The sequence below is a fragment of the Chrysemys picta genome, chromosome 4 (assembly GCF_011386835.1).
Source record: "Chrysemys picta bellii isolate R12L10 chromosome 4, ASM1138683v2, whole genome shotgun sequence".
NCBI classification, from domain to species: Eukaryota; Metazoa; Chordata; order Testudines; family Emydidae; genus Chrysemys; species Chrysemys picta.
The window spans coordinates 56,591,615-56,607,914 of record NC_088794.1 but is presented as its reverse complement, the minus strand read 5'-3'; the positions used below and the strand labels follow the sequence as shown (position 1 = coordinate 56,607,914).

The 16,300-nt window shown below is 60.6% G+C and overlaps 1 protein-coding gene across 13 annotated transcripts in view; it reads right to left on the bottom strand.

The window, feature by feature from the left end:
* The window catches only part of NAV1 (neuron navigator 1), a 286,936-nt gene that overhangs the window by 20,293 nt on the left and 250,343 nt on the right, over positions 1-16,300 (bottom strand). For all 13 annotated transcript variants that reach the window (XR_010600984.1, XR_010600985.1, XM_065594971.1 and 10 more), the window contains 7 exons: positions 8,861-8,999; positions 7,798-8,098; positions 5,315-6,008; positions 3,495-3,944; positions 3,056-3,097; positions 2,138-2,286; positions 1,051-1,221 (listed from right to left, as the gene is read on the bottom strand). Coding sequence is in view for 11 of the 13 variants with exons in the window: in XM_065594971.1 (XP_065451043.1) it covers positions 1,051-1,221; positions 2,138-2,286; positions 3,056-3,097; positions 3,495-3,944; positions 5,315-6,008; positions 7,798-8,098; positions 8,861-8,999 (1,946 nt within the window). In the remaining 2 variants the exon portion in view is untranslated. The remainder of the gene's footprint in view (positions 1-1,050; positions 1,222-2,137; positions 2,287-3,055; positions 3,098-3,494; positions 3,945-5,314; positions 6,009-7,797; positions 8,099-8,860; positions 9,000-16,300) is intronic.

The window sequence follows — 16,300 nt, the reverse complement described above, 5'->3', positions numbered from 1 at the left end:
CCCTGGCTGAGAGCACGGGAGTTGGGTGGCGGGCGGGGAAAGGGGAGGCAGCGCCAGCTTTCCCAGAGGGGCCTGTGGGGCGCCACAGCAGGGGATGAATGGGGGAGGCAGGGGCAGGAGGGGTACTGCAGAGGTTACAGGCAGGGGCCACATTCAGCTGGGCAGCCTGCCCTGGCAAATCACCCTTGCCACGGGGCACCACCCAGCCAAGGAGCTCACATTGCTGTAGGGACACCACTAAGCAGAGCCGGACCACCCCCAGGCCCCTCCTCATCCCTGGGAAGAGCTGGGTCAGCATCACCATCCCCGCTATACAGCTGGGGAAACTGAGGCACTGGGGCAGGAGGAATGGGGGGCCTTGCCCCAGGTAACACGGCGAGGCCCAGCCAGGAATAGTCTGACTCCCAGCCCTGTGCTTTGCCATGGTGGCTCCGTCTCCCTCCAGGCTGAGCCCATGAGGATCTGCATCCCCAACTTCTCAAATCCTCCCTTCCTGGCCCTAGAGCCAAACCATCCCCAGCGCCCACTCGGCTGCCAAACCCGTCGCAACGTGCCAGGTGGGTACCTGGAGCCCCCATGTCCATCTGCTCATCTACGCTCAGGGACCTGCGGACCCAGAACCAGGTTCCCAGCCCAGCTTTGCACGAGCAGCCCCTGAGCTCAACCTCCCTCTCCCCCAATAGGCCTGTGCAGGTTCCTTCCCCCAGAGGAGCCATGGAGCCTGCACTCGGGGGCAGGGAGCAGACAGAGCCAATGGGCCCAGCCACTGCTCTCACACTCAGTGGGGGAGGCTGGTTTGACCCATCCTGCTGCCTTGGGACTGACAGGATTCCCCACTCGCTCGCCAGCAGGATTAACCCTTTCTTGTCTCCCTGACAGTAACAGGAAATGCTTCGGTGCTCGGGATCGTGAGCGCCGCCGCTGCCACCTATGGGTACCAAAAGGGATGCCCGGGGCATGGAGGGGCAGGCAGGGCACCCTGGAGCCATGCTACCCCCGGATAACGGGGAGGAAGAGCCCGTCGCTCCGGCCGGAGCACGAGTGTCTCACCGTCGTCCGCAGGGTCCCGGAAGGAGCCTGAGCGGATCATGCCCTTGGGTCTGTCTGCCAGGGAGAGGGTGCTGCCCATCTGGGAGGTGCTGTAGAGCTCGAAGGCGGAGTCGTGGGTGGGGATGCTGTTGGAACGGGTGATCCGCGGAGTGGTGGCAGCAGTGGGACTCACTGCACGGAGAAGGTAGGGGAGGGAGAAGAGAAGAGGCAGGGTCAGAAACGCGCCTGGCCCAGGGGAGCGGAGCAGCAGGGAGTGTGGGGCAGGGAGGGGCCGGAGCCCTGAGGAGCCAGGGACGCAGGAGGATGCCACACATGGTCACGCTCGGGACCAGAGCCTCAGGACGGGGAGACTCGAGTGAAGCCAGTACCGCAAGGCTGAGGGATACCTGCTGGGGCTGGCCCACGCGCTCTCCCAGGTGGTGAATCCTGGGAACAGCGAGTTCATGCCAAAGCCGGTGTCCATCAGGAGTAGCCCCACTGGGCCCCAATCCCTCCCCGCACTCACTCCAGTGTAAAACAGGAGTAACACTGGGCCTGATCCCCCGCTCACTCACTCTGGTTTCAATCAGGAGTAACCCCACTGGGCCTGAACCTTCACGCTGGTTTAAATCAGGAAAATCCCTCTGAAGCCAGTTCCTCAGGCACAAGCGAGAGAAGTGGGTCCCACACCCGTGAGGGACTCTCCTACCCGACAGTTTGCCTCCCACTCACTTTCATTGGGGGCGCTTTCAATGGGAGCCCCCCGCAGCTGGGCTATGTCAGAGCATGGCCCTTTATGAGGAGGCTGCCCAGAGAGGAAGCAGAGGGCAGGTGCCAGAGGCTGGGCAGAGGGCCTGGGGTGGATTAGGCACTTCATGGGGCTTCTCCACCTCTGGTTTCTATGGGCAAGGCCCTCTGGCCCCGCCAACAAGCCAGCTCCACCCTCTGGAGCACACAGGCCTTGCTGTGATCTTTGCTGCACAGACACCAGGGGCCAGCTCCTCAGCTGGCATAAACCAGCAGAGCTCCCGGGACACTGTTTTCAATGGCGCTGCGCTGATTTACACCCGCCGGGGATTTGGCCCTGACCTGGCCATGGCAAACTGACCGATATTCGTGAGTGGGCTTTTCCCGGCCAAGGACACGGAGAGGGCGGGAGGCGAGGGCAGCTCCGACGGGTCATCCGACTCTGGGAGCCCGCCGATTGTGTGGGAGTGGCGCCTCTCCTTGGTCTCCTCTTGGGACTGGAGCTGGTACCTGTCAGGGCCGAGGGAGAGATCAGCAAGGCAACGCTGCTGGGGGTCCCCGCCAGTCCATTTTCCCCAGCCAGGGTCGAGTTGCCAAAGGGCTTCGGAATGGCCACGGCTCTCGCCGAAGAGCTCAGAGTAGCCACGTGGCAGATCCTTGCGCACACTGGGATGCTGTGGGGGCAGTTCTAGGGGCTCGGTCCGCCTCTCCCTCTGCAAGGATCTGAGAAAGCCAATGGCGAAGGGGAAGGCTTGGCCTGTCTCTGGAGTATCGGGCGCACCAAGGAGGTGGAGGGCTGGGCTCAGCTCTGGTATAGCAAACCCTTCTCTTGCCAAGATGTCCCCCTCAGCCCTGAGGCATTTCCCACTGCCCGGGACAGCACAGGGGAGGCTGAGATACCAGCTGCAGCACTGGGAAGCCAGGTTAGGGGGCATGGACTCGACACGACAGCGGGATCTCTGGCATCGATGAAGGGCTGGTCTCCCGCTGTTCCGGGGACGATATTCTGCCCTTGCTCTGAGTGACCTGCGGTGCCCTGGGCAGCAAAGCCGCACTTTTGGTGCAAGAGGGTGAGGGGCCGGGAGGATGGCCCAGTGGTTAGAGCACTAGCCTAGCAAACCGGGGGTCAGTTCCTTGCTCTGCCACAGTGACCTTGGGCAAGTCCCTTAGCCTCTCGGAGCCTCAGGTCCCAGCACTAATGGAGGGCCAGTACCCCACTCCCTGCAGCTGAGAGGTCCCAGAGTGACCGTGAGGGGCCACAAAGGCATTGAAGTTTTACCTCAGCCCCTTTTTGGGCAGCGTGTTCCGGTCGCGGTTGGTGCTGGGGAGGAAGAGAAACACGAGTCATGGACGGCTCCGCGGGCTGGGAGAGGGAGGGCACTCGCCAGGGGCAATGCCCAGCCGGGGACCATGCCAGCTTGGCGGTGGGAGCGGGTATAGAAGGGGCGGGTGGCACCAGGGAGCTAGCGTTTCCAGGGTGCGGCGGGGATTCCGGCCGGAGGCTTGTGCCTCACAAAGCTGTCCACCCCTAGGGCTGCCGGGTGCCCCAAGAGGTCAGGCAACCCTCCCCACGGGATCATGGTGGGGGTTGGGGTTCTGTGCCCCCCATAGCATAGCAGGGAGGCTCTGGAACCCCCCCCCCGACCCCGATAGCTGAGCCCCAGCACATCTGGGAGGTGGCCCTGCTCCTGCCCACCCTCCCCCTCCTCCAGCGGCACCTGTCCAGATGTGCTGCTCTCGGGCTACCGGTCCAGCCCTGCTCGCTGGTCTCCTCCTCTGTGCTGACGGGAGGGGTGGGAGCAGGGGCAGGGGTGGTGGTGGTGGCGCTGCTCCCGGAAAAGGCACTGGGCAGGCTGATTGGCATCTGCAGGGACTCCATGCTGCGGTGCAGGCCCGAGAGCTTGGGGTACATCCTGCCCTCCTTGGGGACGCTGAAGCCGCTCATGAGCTCCAGGCCCTGGGAGAAGCTGGCTGAGTTGATGTTGAGGATGGGGGCGGGGCTGGGGGAAAAGCAGGGCGTGAGGTGCCCGGCCGCCGGGTGCAGGTCCTGCCGCTTGTTGGCGTGGGGCTGGGGCAGGTCGTTGGAGGAGGGCAGGTCCAGGCTGTTGGAGTTGACCTTGTCCAAGTTGGCCAGGGAAGAGGGCTTCACGTAGCTCTTGGCAGGTGCCCTGTGGGAACACAGAACCAGGTTGGGGAGGGGCAGCAGAGACGCCGGGCCTGAAGCTGAGCCCAGACGCGGGAGGAAGCTCGGCTGTTCACCCAGCCCATCTTGCCAGGGGAGAGCATGGTGGGGCCCGGCCCGGCTCGGCAGGGCCCACATCCTGCACTCGCAGCATATGGGGCCCAGCCCCACTGCTGAGGCCTGACCCACTTTTGGGGAGAGTTTAAAAAAAAAGGCACTTGAACAGTCTGTTGGAGACCCTTATTCTAGCAGTTTCTCTAGTTTCACATACTGCCCATCCCGTACCCCCTCAGTGCTCTCCCTGACCGAGGTCTACATCCAGATGCCAGGGTGACGGGCAACCGTACAAAACCCCAAGGCTGATCGACAGTCACACATACCTCTCTGAATAATATGCTTCCCCCCATGGCAGGAGAAGGCAGCACCATGGGGATTTTCTATATAGACACTGTTGCTTTGGGGTCCCCAACCAGAGTTTGGAAGAACCCCCTTGGGAGCGGCTTCCTTAGCCACAGCAAACTCCCTTCTTTATCCCATACGCCCCCGGGGGTTTGTTCCTGTTGGCTGGGCTCCCCTCTTCAGTGAGTTAGTGCAGTGCTACTCACTGGCACCAAGCTGCATGCGCTGGTGTGTTACTGTAGGGTTGCTGGTTAGGAACAGGCAGCTGGTATCAACAAAAAAAGCAAACTACCCCAAGCACTACGGAATCTGTGCCAGCCGGCCAAGACCAGGGATCTGACCCTGTCAGGCCCCTCTCTCATGTACCCATAGGGGAAGAGGAGGGTGATTGTGTTGAACTGGTGAAAAAATCCCTCCCGCCCCCCCAAGAAAACTTCAATTTTTCAGCAACTGTTTTGAACACTGACAACTCTTAGCTGAAAACCAAGAATATTTCGCTTGGAAAGACCACCACAATGCCTTATGGGAGCTGTAGTTCGACTGCCTCATAGTCCCATTCGCCTTGATCTGCCCGACTTCCTAGTTGGGCTACATATCCCATGATACACCCCAGTCTCAGCTCTTGGGAGAGGGGAAAACATGCATTCTAAGAGACCCTAGCTGTGATGCAATATGGGAGATGGAGTCCAGCTGAGGAGCCCAGCCCATACGGAAGAATGGGGACAGGAGATAACTGAACTACAACTTCCAAGAGACACTGTGGCAAATATTGAAATATTTGGGGTTTCGGGTGTTTGATTTCTTAGTCGAAAACCCAGTTTTCCATCAAAAACCAGTTAAGATGGAAAATGTCTGACTAGCCCTCATGGCAAGCTCAGGGGAGGAGCCCTGGCTCAGGCTGGGGGGTGGCTGCCTGTGGCAGTGGGACTGGTGCTGGGAGGTTTCCCTGGATCCTACCTGAGCGGCGTTGGGGGCAGCTCGGCCACTTTGGCAGCAGGCGGGTGGCTGGCTTGGGCCTTGGGGGTGCTTTCGGGGGAGCCGATGCTCTTCAGTGAGACACACTCGGAGTCCAGGGCCACGGCCTTGGCTTTGGCTTTCTCCTTCTCGCGGTCCGTCTGGTTCACCGGGGCCGGCGTGCTCCGGCTCGTGCCGATCTTGGAGGGCTCCTTGAGCCGTGACACCGAGATGCCCCCTTGCTTGGTGCTTAGAAGGCTGGGATCGATGCTGCTGCTCACAGGCCGGTTCCCGCCACGCCCGCCTGTCACACTCATGGAGCTGGATTTGGCCGGCCGCGGCAGGCTCCGGTACTGGATGTTGGAGCGAGCCCCGGGCGCCAAAAAGCCAGGCTCCCCGGCGTTGGAGACATCCAGGCTGGTTTTCCTCCCGTTGACAGGCTTGACAGGGATGCCGGAGCTCTTCTGGATCTTGCCGAGCGTGGCCGAGCCACCCGCCTGCATCACCGTAGCCGTGCCGGTGGCGGGAGTCGGCTTCTTGTAGCCGAAGGAGCCAGAGGTAGTGGGCCGGGTGAGCCCCGAGGGAGGCTTCTTGGCATCCCCGATCCGATCCCGGCCAGCGTCGGAGGAAGAGCGCTGCAGGCCCGCGTTCTTCACAGACAGCTTGCTCTTGTCAGTGGCTTTAGCTTCAGGTTTTCCTGGGGAGAGCAGAGCGAGAGGGAGAAGGTCACAAGCAATAGAGGAGAGTACCTCAGCCCCCTGGCCCTTCTGGGATTGGACTCCCTGGTACAACGTGGGCTCCTGTGGCTAGGAAACTTCACCCCATCCAGGGAGCTTCTGTTCTGCAAACAGTCTTGCTCTCTCCACTAGGTCGCACTGGAGCAGGGGATCATGCTGTTCAATATGGAAATCTGGGCACAGTTTCCAGGCGAAAAACAGCCTCATTTCAAGGCAGAACCGAACCAAACTTGAAAGGCATCAAATCCCCCAGAGTGGAAGGGTGCTGCCCGGTAGGGGGCACGACCACCGGGTCACGTCAAAGATTTACACTCAACTTTTGCACAAGAGCCGGCACGTGCCCTGCTCCGTTCTGTGGTTCTTGCCAACTGGAGGCAAAGCTGGCAACCCTGGGACGGGCTGAGCCCACGGGACAGGGAATACACTGCGGGGAACAGTCCAGCACGGGCCCCTGGGATGATGGGACTGACGGGCTCTCTGATGGCTGCTGTCACAGCAGGACGTGATGTGACACCTCTCACGCTCCTGGGGAATCAGAGTGATGTAGGGGCTCTGCAGCCGTGCTGCAGTGACTCTCAGGGACGGCACCAGTGGGGTGGGTCTGGCACCAAAGGCAGCATGAGCCCGAGGTCACCAGCTGCCCACATCGCCCAGTGGCCTGGGCGAGCCCTCGGTGGATTGTACCCTGCACATGCTCTCCCCAGGGGAGGGGTGTACGACCCCTGTAAGACCCCCTAGAGCATTCTCCAGGAGGACACAGCACTCCCCTCTCATAGCCTTCCTTGGGAGGTGTCACGGAGTCCCCGGGTGATGCTCTGGAACTGCTCCCCACAAAGCCAGTTAGGACTTTGGGGAGCCTCCTCTCCCTTGGAGCAGACTGTCTTCAGAGCAAGAAGCTCACATGGCTTCACCTCCTGGGAGCATTCAGCATATGCCCTTCCGTGCGCTTCCCACAGCAAGTCCGCCCAGGCGGGGTCCTGGGGAAGCCAAAGGGTTCTGCACCCCCCACTTCGCAGTCGGACGTGACTCTCAGCCAGCCAGTAAAAGAGAGGTTTATTAGATGACAGGAACACGGTCTAAAACAGAGCTTGTAGGTACAGCGGCGAATGGGACCCCTCAGCCGGGTCCATTATGGGGTTCAGAGAGCCAGACACCCACATTTGCCCTCACTCCTAGTCCCCAGGTAGTCCCCTAGTCCTCACTCCAACTCCCAAACCCCCTCCAGCCCCTCCTTCTCTCGGCTTTGTTTCTTTCCTGGACCCGGAGGTCACCTGATCTCTTTGTTCACCTTTAACTATTTCCTTGCAGGGGGGGGAAGGGGCCATGGCCATTTGTTGCCAAGGAGACAGAGTGTCAGTGATTTATGCACACTAGCCTTTCCCCACCACCTAGAGACTTAAGAAATGCATAGGGGAAACTGAGGCACCCACACAGTATTTAGAGGAAACATTAAGAACAGTCCCACTTCATCATAGGAGGTTCCCAGCCGATCCCCAGGCTGAATCCTGAGCACACAGCCGCTTCAGCCAGCCAGGGGGATCGAACCCCTGCCCGGGAGCTAAGGGAGTAGCTGGCTGGCGTAATCCCCGTGCCAGCCACTAGGGGGAGCCCTGACTCCACAGACCGGGCCCGTCTGTGGCACATCTCACTCCTGAGGCTGGAGGGGTCGTGCCCGTTTTGGCCGAACCCAGTGAAGGCGTGGGAAGGTGGGAACACCCAACACCCTCCCGCCTCCCGCTGCAGCCTCACCTGCAACTTTGAGGGTGCTCTGGGCCGTATGGGTGATGGGCGAGGTCACTGCCACCGGGGGCGTCTTGCCCTTCTTCAGGGACCCTGGCGGGCCCAAGCTGACGGGCTTCTTCAGCTCCCCCCCCTTGGCAGGGGCCTCATCACAGCTCTCAGCCCGCTCCCGCCGCCACTTGGAGGCGCCGTGCTCCATCTTGAGGCTGCCGCTGTCGTAGTCCAGCTTCTTCGGGCCCTTCTCCTCCGCCTCGCTGTACCAGCTCAGCCCGCTCTCGGCCAGCGAGCGCTTCTCTGAGTCCGTGCGCAGCTGCGCGGGGTGGGGACAGAGAGGTGAGGGGGGCCACGCTCTGCCAACCCCACCTGCCGCCCGCCCAGGAGACGCTGCCGCTTGGGGAGGAGAACGCAGGGGCCTTCCCCTCTAGATCACAGGCCTCTCACCCTTGAGGACGGTGCAAGGGGCTGGGGTCCTGGTTCTCTTCCCAGCTCCACGACTAACCCGCTGTGCGTCGCTGCCCCAGCCAATGCCTCAGTTTCCCTCTCTGCAGCATGCCCAAGGCCATGCAGGGTCAGTGCCGGAGCCAGGAAGAGACCCCAGGATCCTGACTCGCCCCAGTGCTATTGCCACAAAGGCTCATTCTGCTCCTGTACCAGGGCTGGAGACAAACTCTTTAGATGCAGCGTTACTGCTGGGGAAATGGGACAGCCCCACACTCTGATGGCCTAGACTCCTCTATAACCCAGAGCAGGCTCTGGGGCCAGCCCCTCTGCGGGCAGGTCGGGGCAGCCCGGCTGAAGTCAACAGAGCGATTCTAACTGGCGTCAGCTGGGCTGGCCCTGATCGGCAGACACAAAGTCCTTGCACGCCACTGCCCCATCTGTGGTGAGATGGCGGGTCGCAGTCTTAGCCACCAGTTGCCCATGTCACTGGCGCATCCCCCACCCACTGGCGCTCTCACTGGGACATGGGCCGCCCCTCTCCAGGTCTGCCCGCCCCACCCCTTTCGCTAGCGCTGAACAGGCACAAAGGGGGTGGACCCGTCCCGACCTCCGCGGGGTGGCCAACACGTACCGCTATGGCCGAGTTCCGCCGGGAAGCCGTGGGGCTGGACGGGAGGGAGTTGAGGGAGGAGCTGGCGTTGAACTCTTCCGAGCTGAGGTTGTCAGAGGCATCGCTGAGGCCGCTGCTGATGGAGCTGCTCTCATCCCAGCTGAAGCAGGGGAGGGAGGGAGAGAGAGAGAGAGAGTTACCCCCACTGAGCGCAGCCGCAAGTGCTGTGTGTTACAGGAGGAGAACAAGGCTGCAGCTCCTACCCCCAGGGCTCCCAGAGAAAAAACAGCCAGCCCCCCTGCCATCCAAAGGGATTTCCGTGCCAGCGCACCCACCACAGCCTCCATGGGAACTCTGATCCAAACAGTCCCGAACCTGGGGGCGCTCACAACCGGTATCTGGGTTCTGCAGCTCGGGCCCATCCCTCGTACCAAGGAGCGGGGAGGAAGCTCGGAGAAGAGCAAATGAATTCACTAGAAGCAGCCTGGCTGGCCGATTCCCCAGGAGGGGAAGCGTTACGCGGCCAGCCTTAGGAAGAGCAGCCAATAACACATTCTCCCGCGTGGGTTACGCCTGCGGGGGGCTGGAGAGCTGCTCTTTCCCGTCCGGGCTGTGGGCCGGGATTTTGGGAAGAACAGGAGGGGGTGGGATGTTCCTCCAAAGGCTTCATCTCCGCTATTGTGACATGCTTTAAACCCAGCTGGAGCACCCGCAGGGACTGGGTGGGTAGCAGGACTAGACTGGCTACAGCCCAGTTTGAAGCATGCTTAAGCCCAGGTTTTAAAATCATCCATGAGATCATGGGACACAAAGACCTGGGGCTTGGGCCAGCGGCGGTGACACGGCAGGGGGCCATGCTAGTCACGTCTGATCAGTCCCGTGCAGAAGGGGCCGAACTACCCAAGGCTGCTTGTCACCCGAATGTGGTTTGATGCTATTCAAACATGATCCTGTATCGTGGTCCAAACCACTGGCTAGCCTTCCGAGAGGGAGGGCACTGTGCCAATCCCTCCTAGCCACAGGGCCGGCCTCAACATGGGAGCTAGCCGTGAGCTCTGGTGTGCTCACTAGGGGCCTGATCCTGCCCCTGTTCGAGTCACTGGCAAGCTGGCTTGTTCACTGTCTTCAGTGCGAGAACAGGCGGGGGGTCCTCAGTCCCATTGCTCACCCATTAGAGGGCACCAGCAGGATGGCACATGTCCCCCAGCATGGACAGGGCAGGAGGCAGACAGCTGCTCATCCAGCCACTAAGAAGCACATTTCACATAGCTAGTCAGGTGGCAGCCAGTGAAAAAAGCCCCAGGATGGGTGTGTGTAGGGGTAGTCCTAGCAATCAGTTTGCCTGTGCCTGGCGTTCCTATGATCCTCCAGAGCCTGAGTGTCCTAGAGGACTGTCAGGGCAGAGACTGGGTCCCTGTTGTGCCCAGATTGTACAAGCACCGACAATCCCACTTGGATCAGTGCTCTGGGGCTCCAGACACATTAACACAGCCCAGAGCAGAGGATAGCAACCAGCTCTCTGGCGGCCCAAGGGTTAATACGGATCCTATTGACTCTTTGACCTAACTAACCCCATACTGCGCTGACCACTCCACTGGCCAAGGGAGACGTGACCCTTTTATCTTTGACAGGGACTGAAGATGGGCTGGAAGCAAACCCGCATTCCCAAGCCCCACAGGGCCCAAATACAGCAAACCACTCCCCATTGTGGGGCCTGAGCTCACTTCTAGCGCAGCCACTGATCCAGATAGATTAGTAGATATGGAGCTGCTAGATCTGGAGTCACTCCACTGACACCAGGTAGCTAAGAGACACTGCACCTTGAAGCAGGTTGCCCAGCGCAGGTTTGTCTTTAACCACCACCCCAGGGGAAAGATGCAACATGGACGCCTCTGGGATTTCTAGAGCAGTTTTTACATTTCAAACCCACTCCAGCCCCCTGCCCCAGCACCTCTGTGTGGTGAACTCCAATTCAGCTCCACCTCCCTCTGCTCAGCAGGTCTGAAGACCCCAGGACTGGGCATGGTTGGAGGGGATTCACTTTACAGAGGGGACAGATTCCCGGTTCCAGTAGTGATTCCGGTTCAACTTCAACACCCCAGCACGTCTGAGGTGCTCCCTGGGCCAGTCTGCAGAGCGCTGAGCTCACCTATCACAGCGCCACCCCCCACTCAAATGGCAGGGACCACACAATAACCCAGCCCCACTGCCAGGAGCCAGCCAGGACCCCAAAGCATCATCCGGGAGACAGCCCCCTGCTAGCTGGGCATGCCACAAGAGGGACCCCATCTATCTGTGCCCACGGTCACACAGTGGTTAGGAAAAGGATTCAGGAGTCCTGGTGCCCAGCCCATCAGACCATGCTGTCTCCCTCCAACGGCCAAAGGAAGAACACTAGATTGAATCATTCCCAGAGAGCCCGGCACTCGTTCGTGGCTGAGTCTTCCTCTCCAGCGTGGAATCCCACCTTCCCGAGCCCCACTGGAGCAGGAGATGAGGACGGAAGGGAGAGCAAGGCTGCTCTGACCCGTGACACATACAGATGCGATGGTTAGTTTTCAGAGACGGCTGGAAACACCTGCTCTCCCCCTTGCTCCTGCCCGGCCTGGCTTTGGGACCAGATCCAAAGTCAAGGTTGGCAAGCGGCTCCTGGCTCTGTAACAAGCTGAACCAAACCCCCGGGTCCGAACACTCTCAGCTCTGGGCTATTCAAATCCAGGGCCCGCTCGGCGGGGGGTGGCACATGCCTGAGCTGGGTGAAGGGGGGGGATAGGTGCGATCCGGGTCCACCACCTCCCTGAAATGACCCCACTGCCTCATCCTCACCTGGGAGCCCCCCATGCACACAGTCACCGACCCTCTCCCGGGAGCAGACCCTTCCCCCAGCTGGGACTGGCATGTCCCCCCTGATCAGCCTGACAGTGATCACCCCCTAGTGGCTGCACCCCGCTACTTGCGTTCCCAACACACCAAGGGGGAACTTGGTGTGCATAGTGCATGGGAAGCTCCCTCCGCCCTCGGCTCTGCCATCCAGCAGCAGCAGAGCCTGGACCCGGTCCTGCAGCCCTGCCTTTCTGCCAGCGGTCCCAGGGAGTTCCCCAGCCCTGCTCACCCCAGGAAAGGCTAGCCACATGGGGTCTGCAAGGGCAGGATCCCCGCGGACAGTCCCCTCCGGGCTGGGTCTGCTCCACCCACACAGGTTCTGGGGAGGCTACGGAGGCGGTACTGTACTGTATGTGCCTCCTCAGCCACCCTGGAACCTGCATGGGGGATAATAAAGCTAAAGCTTTGCCGCCAAACCCAGCAACTGGGCATCCAGCAGCCGCAGCCTCCCCTGGCCTATGATACCCACCGCCCATGGCTGAGCTCCTTCCTCCCGCCAAGGCTGAGCTGATGTGGGAGCCACTGGAGAATTCGCTTCCAGGCCTATTTTGTAAGGGAGCTGGAGGGCTTTGCAGAGAGGGGGCGGGGCTGGGACAGGCCAGCACCCCTCCCATCCCATCGCCTACATAGGTGCTGGAAGCAGGGGCGCTCCGGTGCCCTCTGGCTTGAAGTGCATTCCATCGTATGCAGGGTTTACAGTTTGGTTCAATGGCTCTCAGCCCCCATACTATATACATGGTTCCAGCCCCTCTGACTGCCTGGTCTCCCCGTCCCCACTCCCAGCCTAGTGGCCTTTGCTCCCGTGTCCCCCCAGCTCAGTTCCAGCCCCCTCACCCCCAGCCCAGGACCCTTAGACATGCTGCACGTTCGATTTGAGCGCAGGCACTTTTGGTCTCTCCCACACACCCCTTTTCCACCCACTGGAGTTTTACTAATTTTAATATCAGCAAGAAACCCTCCCCTCCCAACACAGCAAGAGGAAGGGGCTTGGTCACGGAGCTCAGCGGGGCCAGGACTTCACCCAAGGAATGCACACACACACACAGAACGTACAAACACACCATGCATCCACGCAGGGAACGCGCACACACAACATGTGCTGGTGCATCCCCCCACCCAGCCGGAGATCCCCCTTCCCAGCCAGCCAGCCAGCCCCACTATATCCAACCCCCCGCCCCCACTGAAATCACTGGCTGGAGCTCGAGGGCCAGGGCACAGCCACCTTTCGCATGGCTCCTGTGGCCCAGAGGCTTCGTGCACACGGATGTACGGTGTCCCAAGGGGAGCTGAGCTCTTGGGAGAGTGGCCCCAAGTGGACCTGGGTCATAGGAGAGAGATGGCCCCCGGCCCCTCATCCTCTTACCTCCGGGCTGTCCAATCCTCCTCTTCCCAGCTGGCGCCTATGCAAGCTTGGGCCTATAGCCCTCTCCATCCTGCCAGGCCGGGGCAGCAGCAGGGGTATGGTAAGTCTGTGGCTCACGGGTACAGCGGGGCACTGTCCCAACCCAGCTGCTGGGTCCCTGCCCGGCAGAACTCCCTCTGGAGCAATGGGCTGCTTGCCGGGGTAGCTGGGAAGGAGGCGGCAGGCTCAGCAGACCGTGTGGAAAAGCCCATCTCCCAGGCTGTCAATCAGCCCTCAGCTGGAGTGAAGAAGGGCCACTCCAGACTGGGGTGGCAGCTACCATTTTTCTCAAAGGCCCATCTGGCCCACGACAGGGGGAGCCGTATGCCCGCAGGGCTTCCCCACCACAGACGGGCCCGGATGAGCACAGCCTCCTTCCAGGTCAGTGGCTGAGTAGGTCAGCGAAGCCCCCGCAGGCTGGTCAAAGGAGTCTAGCCAGGGACAACGGAAAGGGCAAGAATCGGTGATGGGATGTGGGGGAGGACCCTGTGCCCCAGCTCCAGCCCCCCTCCCCCGGCACTGGGGTGCATCTGGATACAAACAGGACAATGCATCGGAGATGCCCGTTCACAGCCAGCTCAGGCCATAGGGAGCATCACGCTCTCGGTCTAGGCCTCCTGCGGACGTCCGCCCACATTACATAACCCCATGCTGCCAACCCCAACCCATTATCCCAGCCTGGGGCTCCTCCCCCCCATCCTGACCTGCAGCCTCCTGCTATTCCTGCCCTGAGCTCTGCTGGAGTTAGGAACCAAAGCACCTTTGGGGATCTAGACCTCAGAGACGGGAGGGGGAACAGGGAGCTTGCCTGGGGGGGGAGGGGTCTGTGCCTCCCAGAGGTTGGGCAGCAATGCAGAGGGGCTGAAGGGAGGAAGGTGCTAATGATCAGGATGCTACAGGCGCCGGCTCAGTTCCAGCCTAGGTCAGTGATCAAGTAAAGCCTTTCCTGTGACTTGTCAGCACAATGGTCTGTGTTCCGCGAGTTGGTGGGTTCTCAGCCCAGCTACTACGGGACCCCCGTCTCCATTGCAACCCCCACCATGTCGTGTTGGCAGCTTGGGCGGAGGGGCTGAGGACTTGGGTTTGCCCTTGGTCCAGGACTCCCTCCCCCCGCGTGGGTCTGCGTGGAGGCACTGCAGCTGGGAAAGCCGGTGCTGCTGCTACCCTTGACAAACCTAGATAGAGGACTCGAGGCCCATGTGGCTGCACTGACTGGGGGTGGGGGCTGGAACCCTGCACCCAGAGAACAGGGTGGGACACCAGGGGCAGGGGCACCCAAAGGAGGACACAGAGAGACGAGCCAGGTCCCACAAGAGGGGCTGGGGATGCAGCGCTGCATCGGCCAAGGGGATGGACCAGAAGGGGCCATTTCTAGTTTCTATAATGGAAGGACACTGCAGGGATGGACACCGAGCATTCAGCCTCCTGCTGAGGGACTACTGCCTCCGGGTGAAGGCTAGTTACCCCATGGCCTGTGGCCCTTGCAGGGCTGGGCAGGCGGTCGGCAGGCTGGCAACGAGATTCCTTTGTTCTCCAATACGGAGCAACTCGCTGTCAACACAGATCACCTTCCCCCCCTCCCCCCCGCCCCCCAAAACACTCCGCTGTGAGGCCAGGTAATTCCCCGGCACCTGGTGCTTTCACAGCAGCTCTGGCACGCTGGGCTCTGCAGCTGGGGTTTCCTGGGTCACGCAGAAGGAGGGGAGGTGGTTTCACTTCTCCAGCAGCTGGGTCCTTAATTAGTTAATGCCTCCAACAGGCTCTGAAAATGTGAGGAGCTAGAGAGGGGTGGGGTGTCCTTGTGATCCTTCCCACAGCTGGGGGTGGGCAGGGGGAGACCCAGCCGTGCCCCAGCCAGCCCTGGAGATGCCAGGAGCAGTCCTGGCCCATTCCCTGGGGCTGCACACTCCTTCCCGTGATCCTGGCAGCTGTCACCTCCCCCCAGGAACAGCCAGCTGAGGGCACTTAGAGCCAGGCACCAAAATCCATGTGTAGGCATGTGACTCCAAGGGGCCAGCCCATCACTGCCCCATGGCCCATCGGAGCCGGGGTGACTCTGCCCCTCCATAAACCAGCCCCCCTCATGCACACCAGACACTGACCACTGCATTAGCTATCTGGGTACTTCTCTGGCCCCCCTTACCACAGTATCTGAGCACCTCACAACCTTTACCGTATTTACCCCTGTGAGGCCAGGCAGTGCAGTTATCCCTATTGCACTGATGGGAAACTGAGGCACACAGAGGTTAAGTCACTTGCCCAACGGAACCAGGAGTTGACCCCAGGGCTCCTGAGTCCCAGTCCAGTGCCTCTAACCACTAGCCCACCCCTTCCGACCTATACAGCACCTGAGGATCTCAAAGCACTTTACAAAGCTCCTTAGTCAGGGAAACTGAGGCACCAAAAAGGGAAAGCCTTGCTCAGTGTCCCACAATAGTTAGCAACAGGAGCGGGAATAGATTTCAGCTCTCTTCGGTCCCTCTGTGACACTGCCCCACTGCATGCCTAGTATGCAATCTTCACCCACACTGGGCAGGCCTGCTGGGACGCCCTGGGCAGCTATTCCCTCTGGCAGTGAGCAACTAAGCAGCACTGAATCCACAGAGCAGCACCCCCAATTTACAGTAATTAGATTGCAACAGAGGCAGGTCTCCATGCAAAAGGCAATTAAGGGAGCATTAGCCTGGATTGTGAGCAAACACCTAGGTAATTAGGTTTGAGCACCAGCCACAGACACAACACACACCCCTTGAAGGATGGGTAACCATGTTGTCAGGACAGATCCACAGCCCTGATATTAAACCTCCTGCTGCAGGGCTTAAGCCAACCCCTAGCGATTAGGGATAAGACCTACCTGGGGGCAGGTTGTTCCACCTCTGCAGCAGTTGGTACTGGCCGCTGTCAGAGGAGACTGGGTACCGGATTCCAGCTCCCATCCAGCCTGGCAGCGCCCATGTTCCAAGGATTTGTTTCCTCATTTCTGTGGCATCCCTCGCCTTGGCAGGCCCGTTGCAGGGATCACAACATAAAAGCACCAGGGGACCTTGGATGACCTCAAGCAAATCTTCACCCAAAGCCGGCCCTGAATCCAGAAGGCTGCTCGCTAATCTCTCTGTGCGGTAACTACTGACTCACCGAACCAACCACTTCTCCATGGGAAAGTCATACCGGGTGTG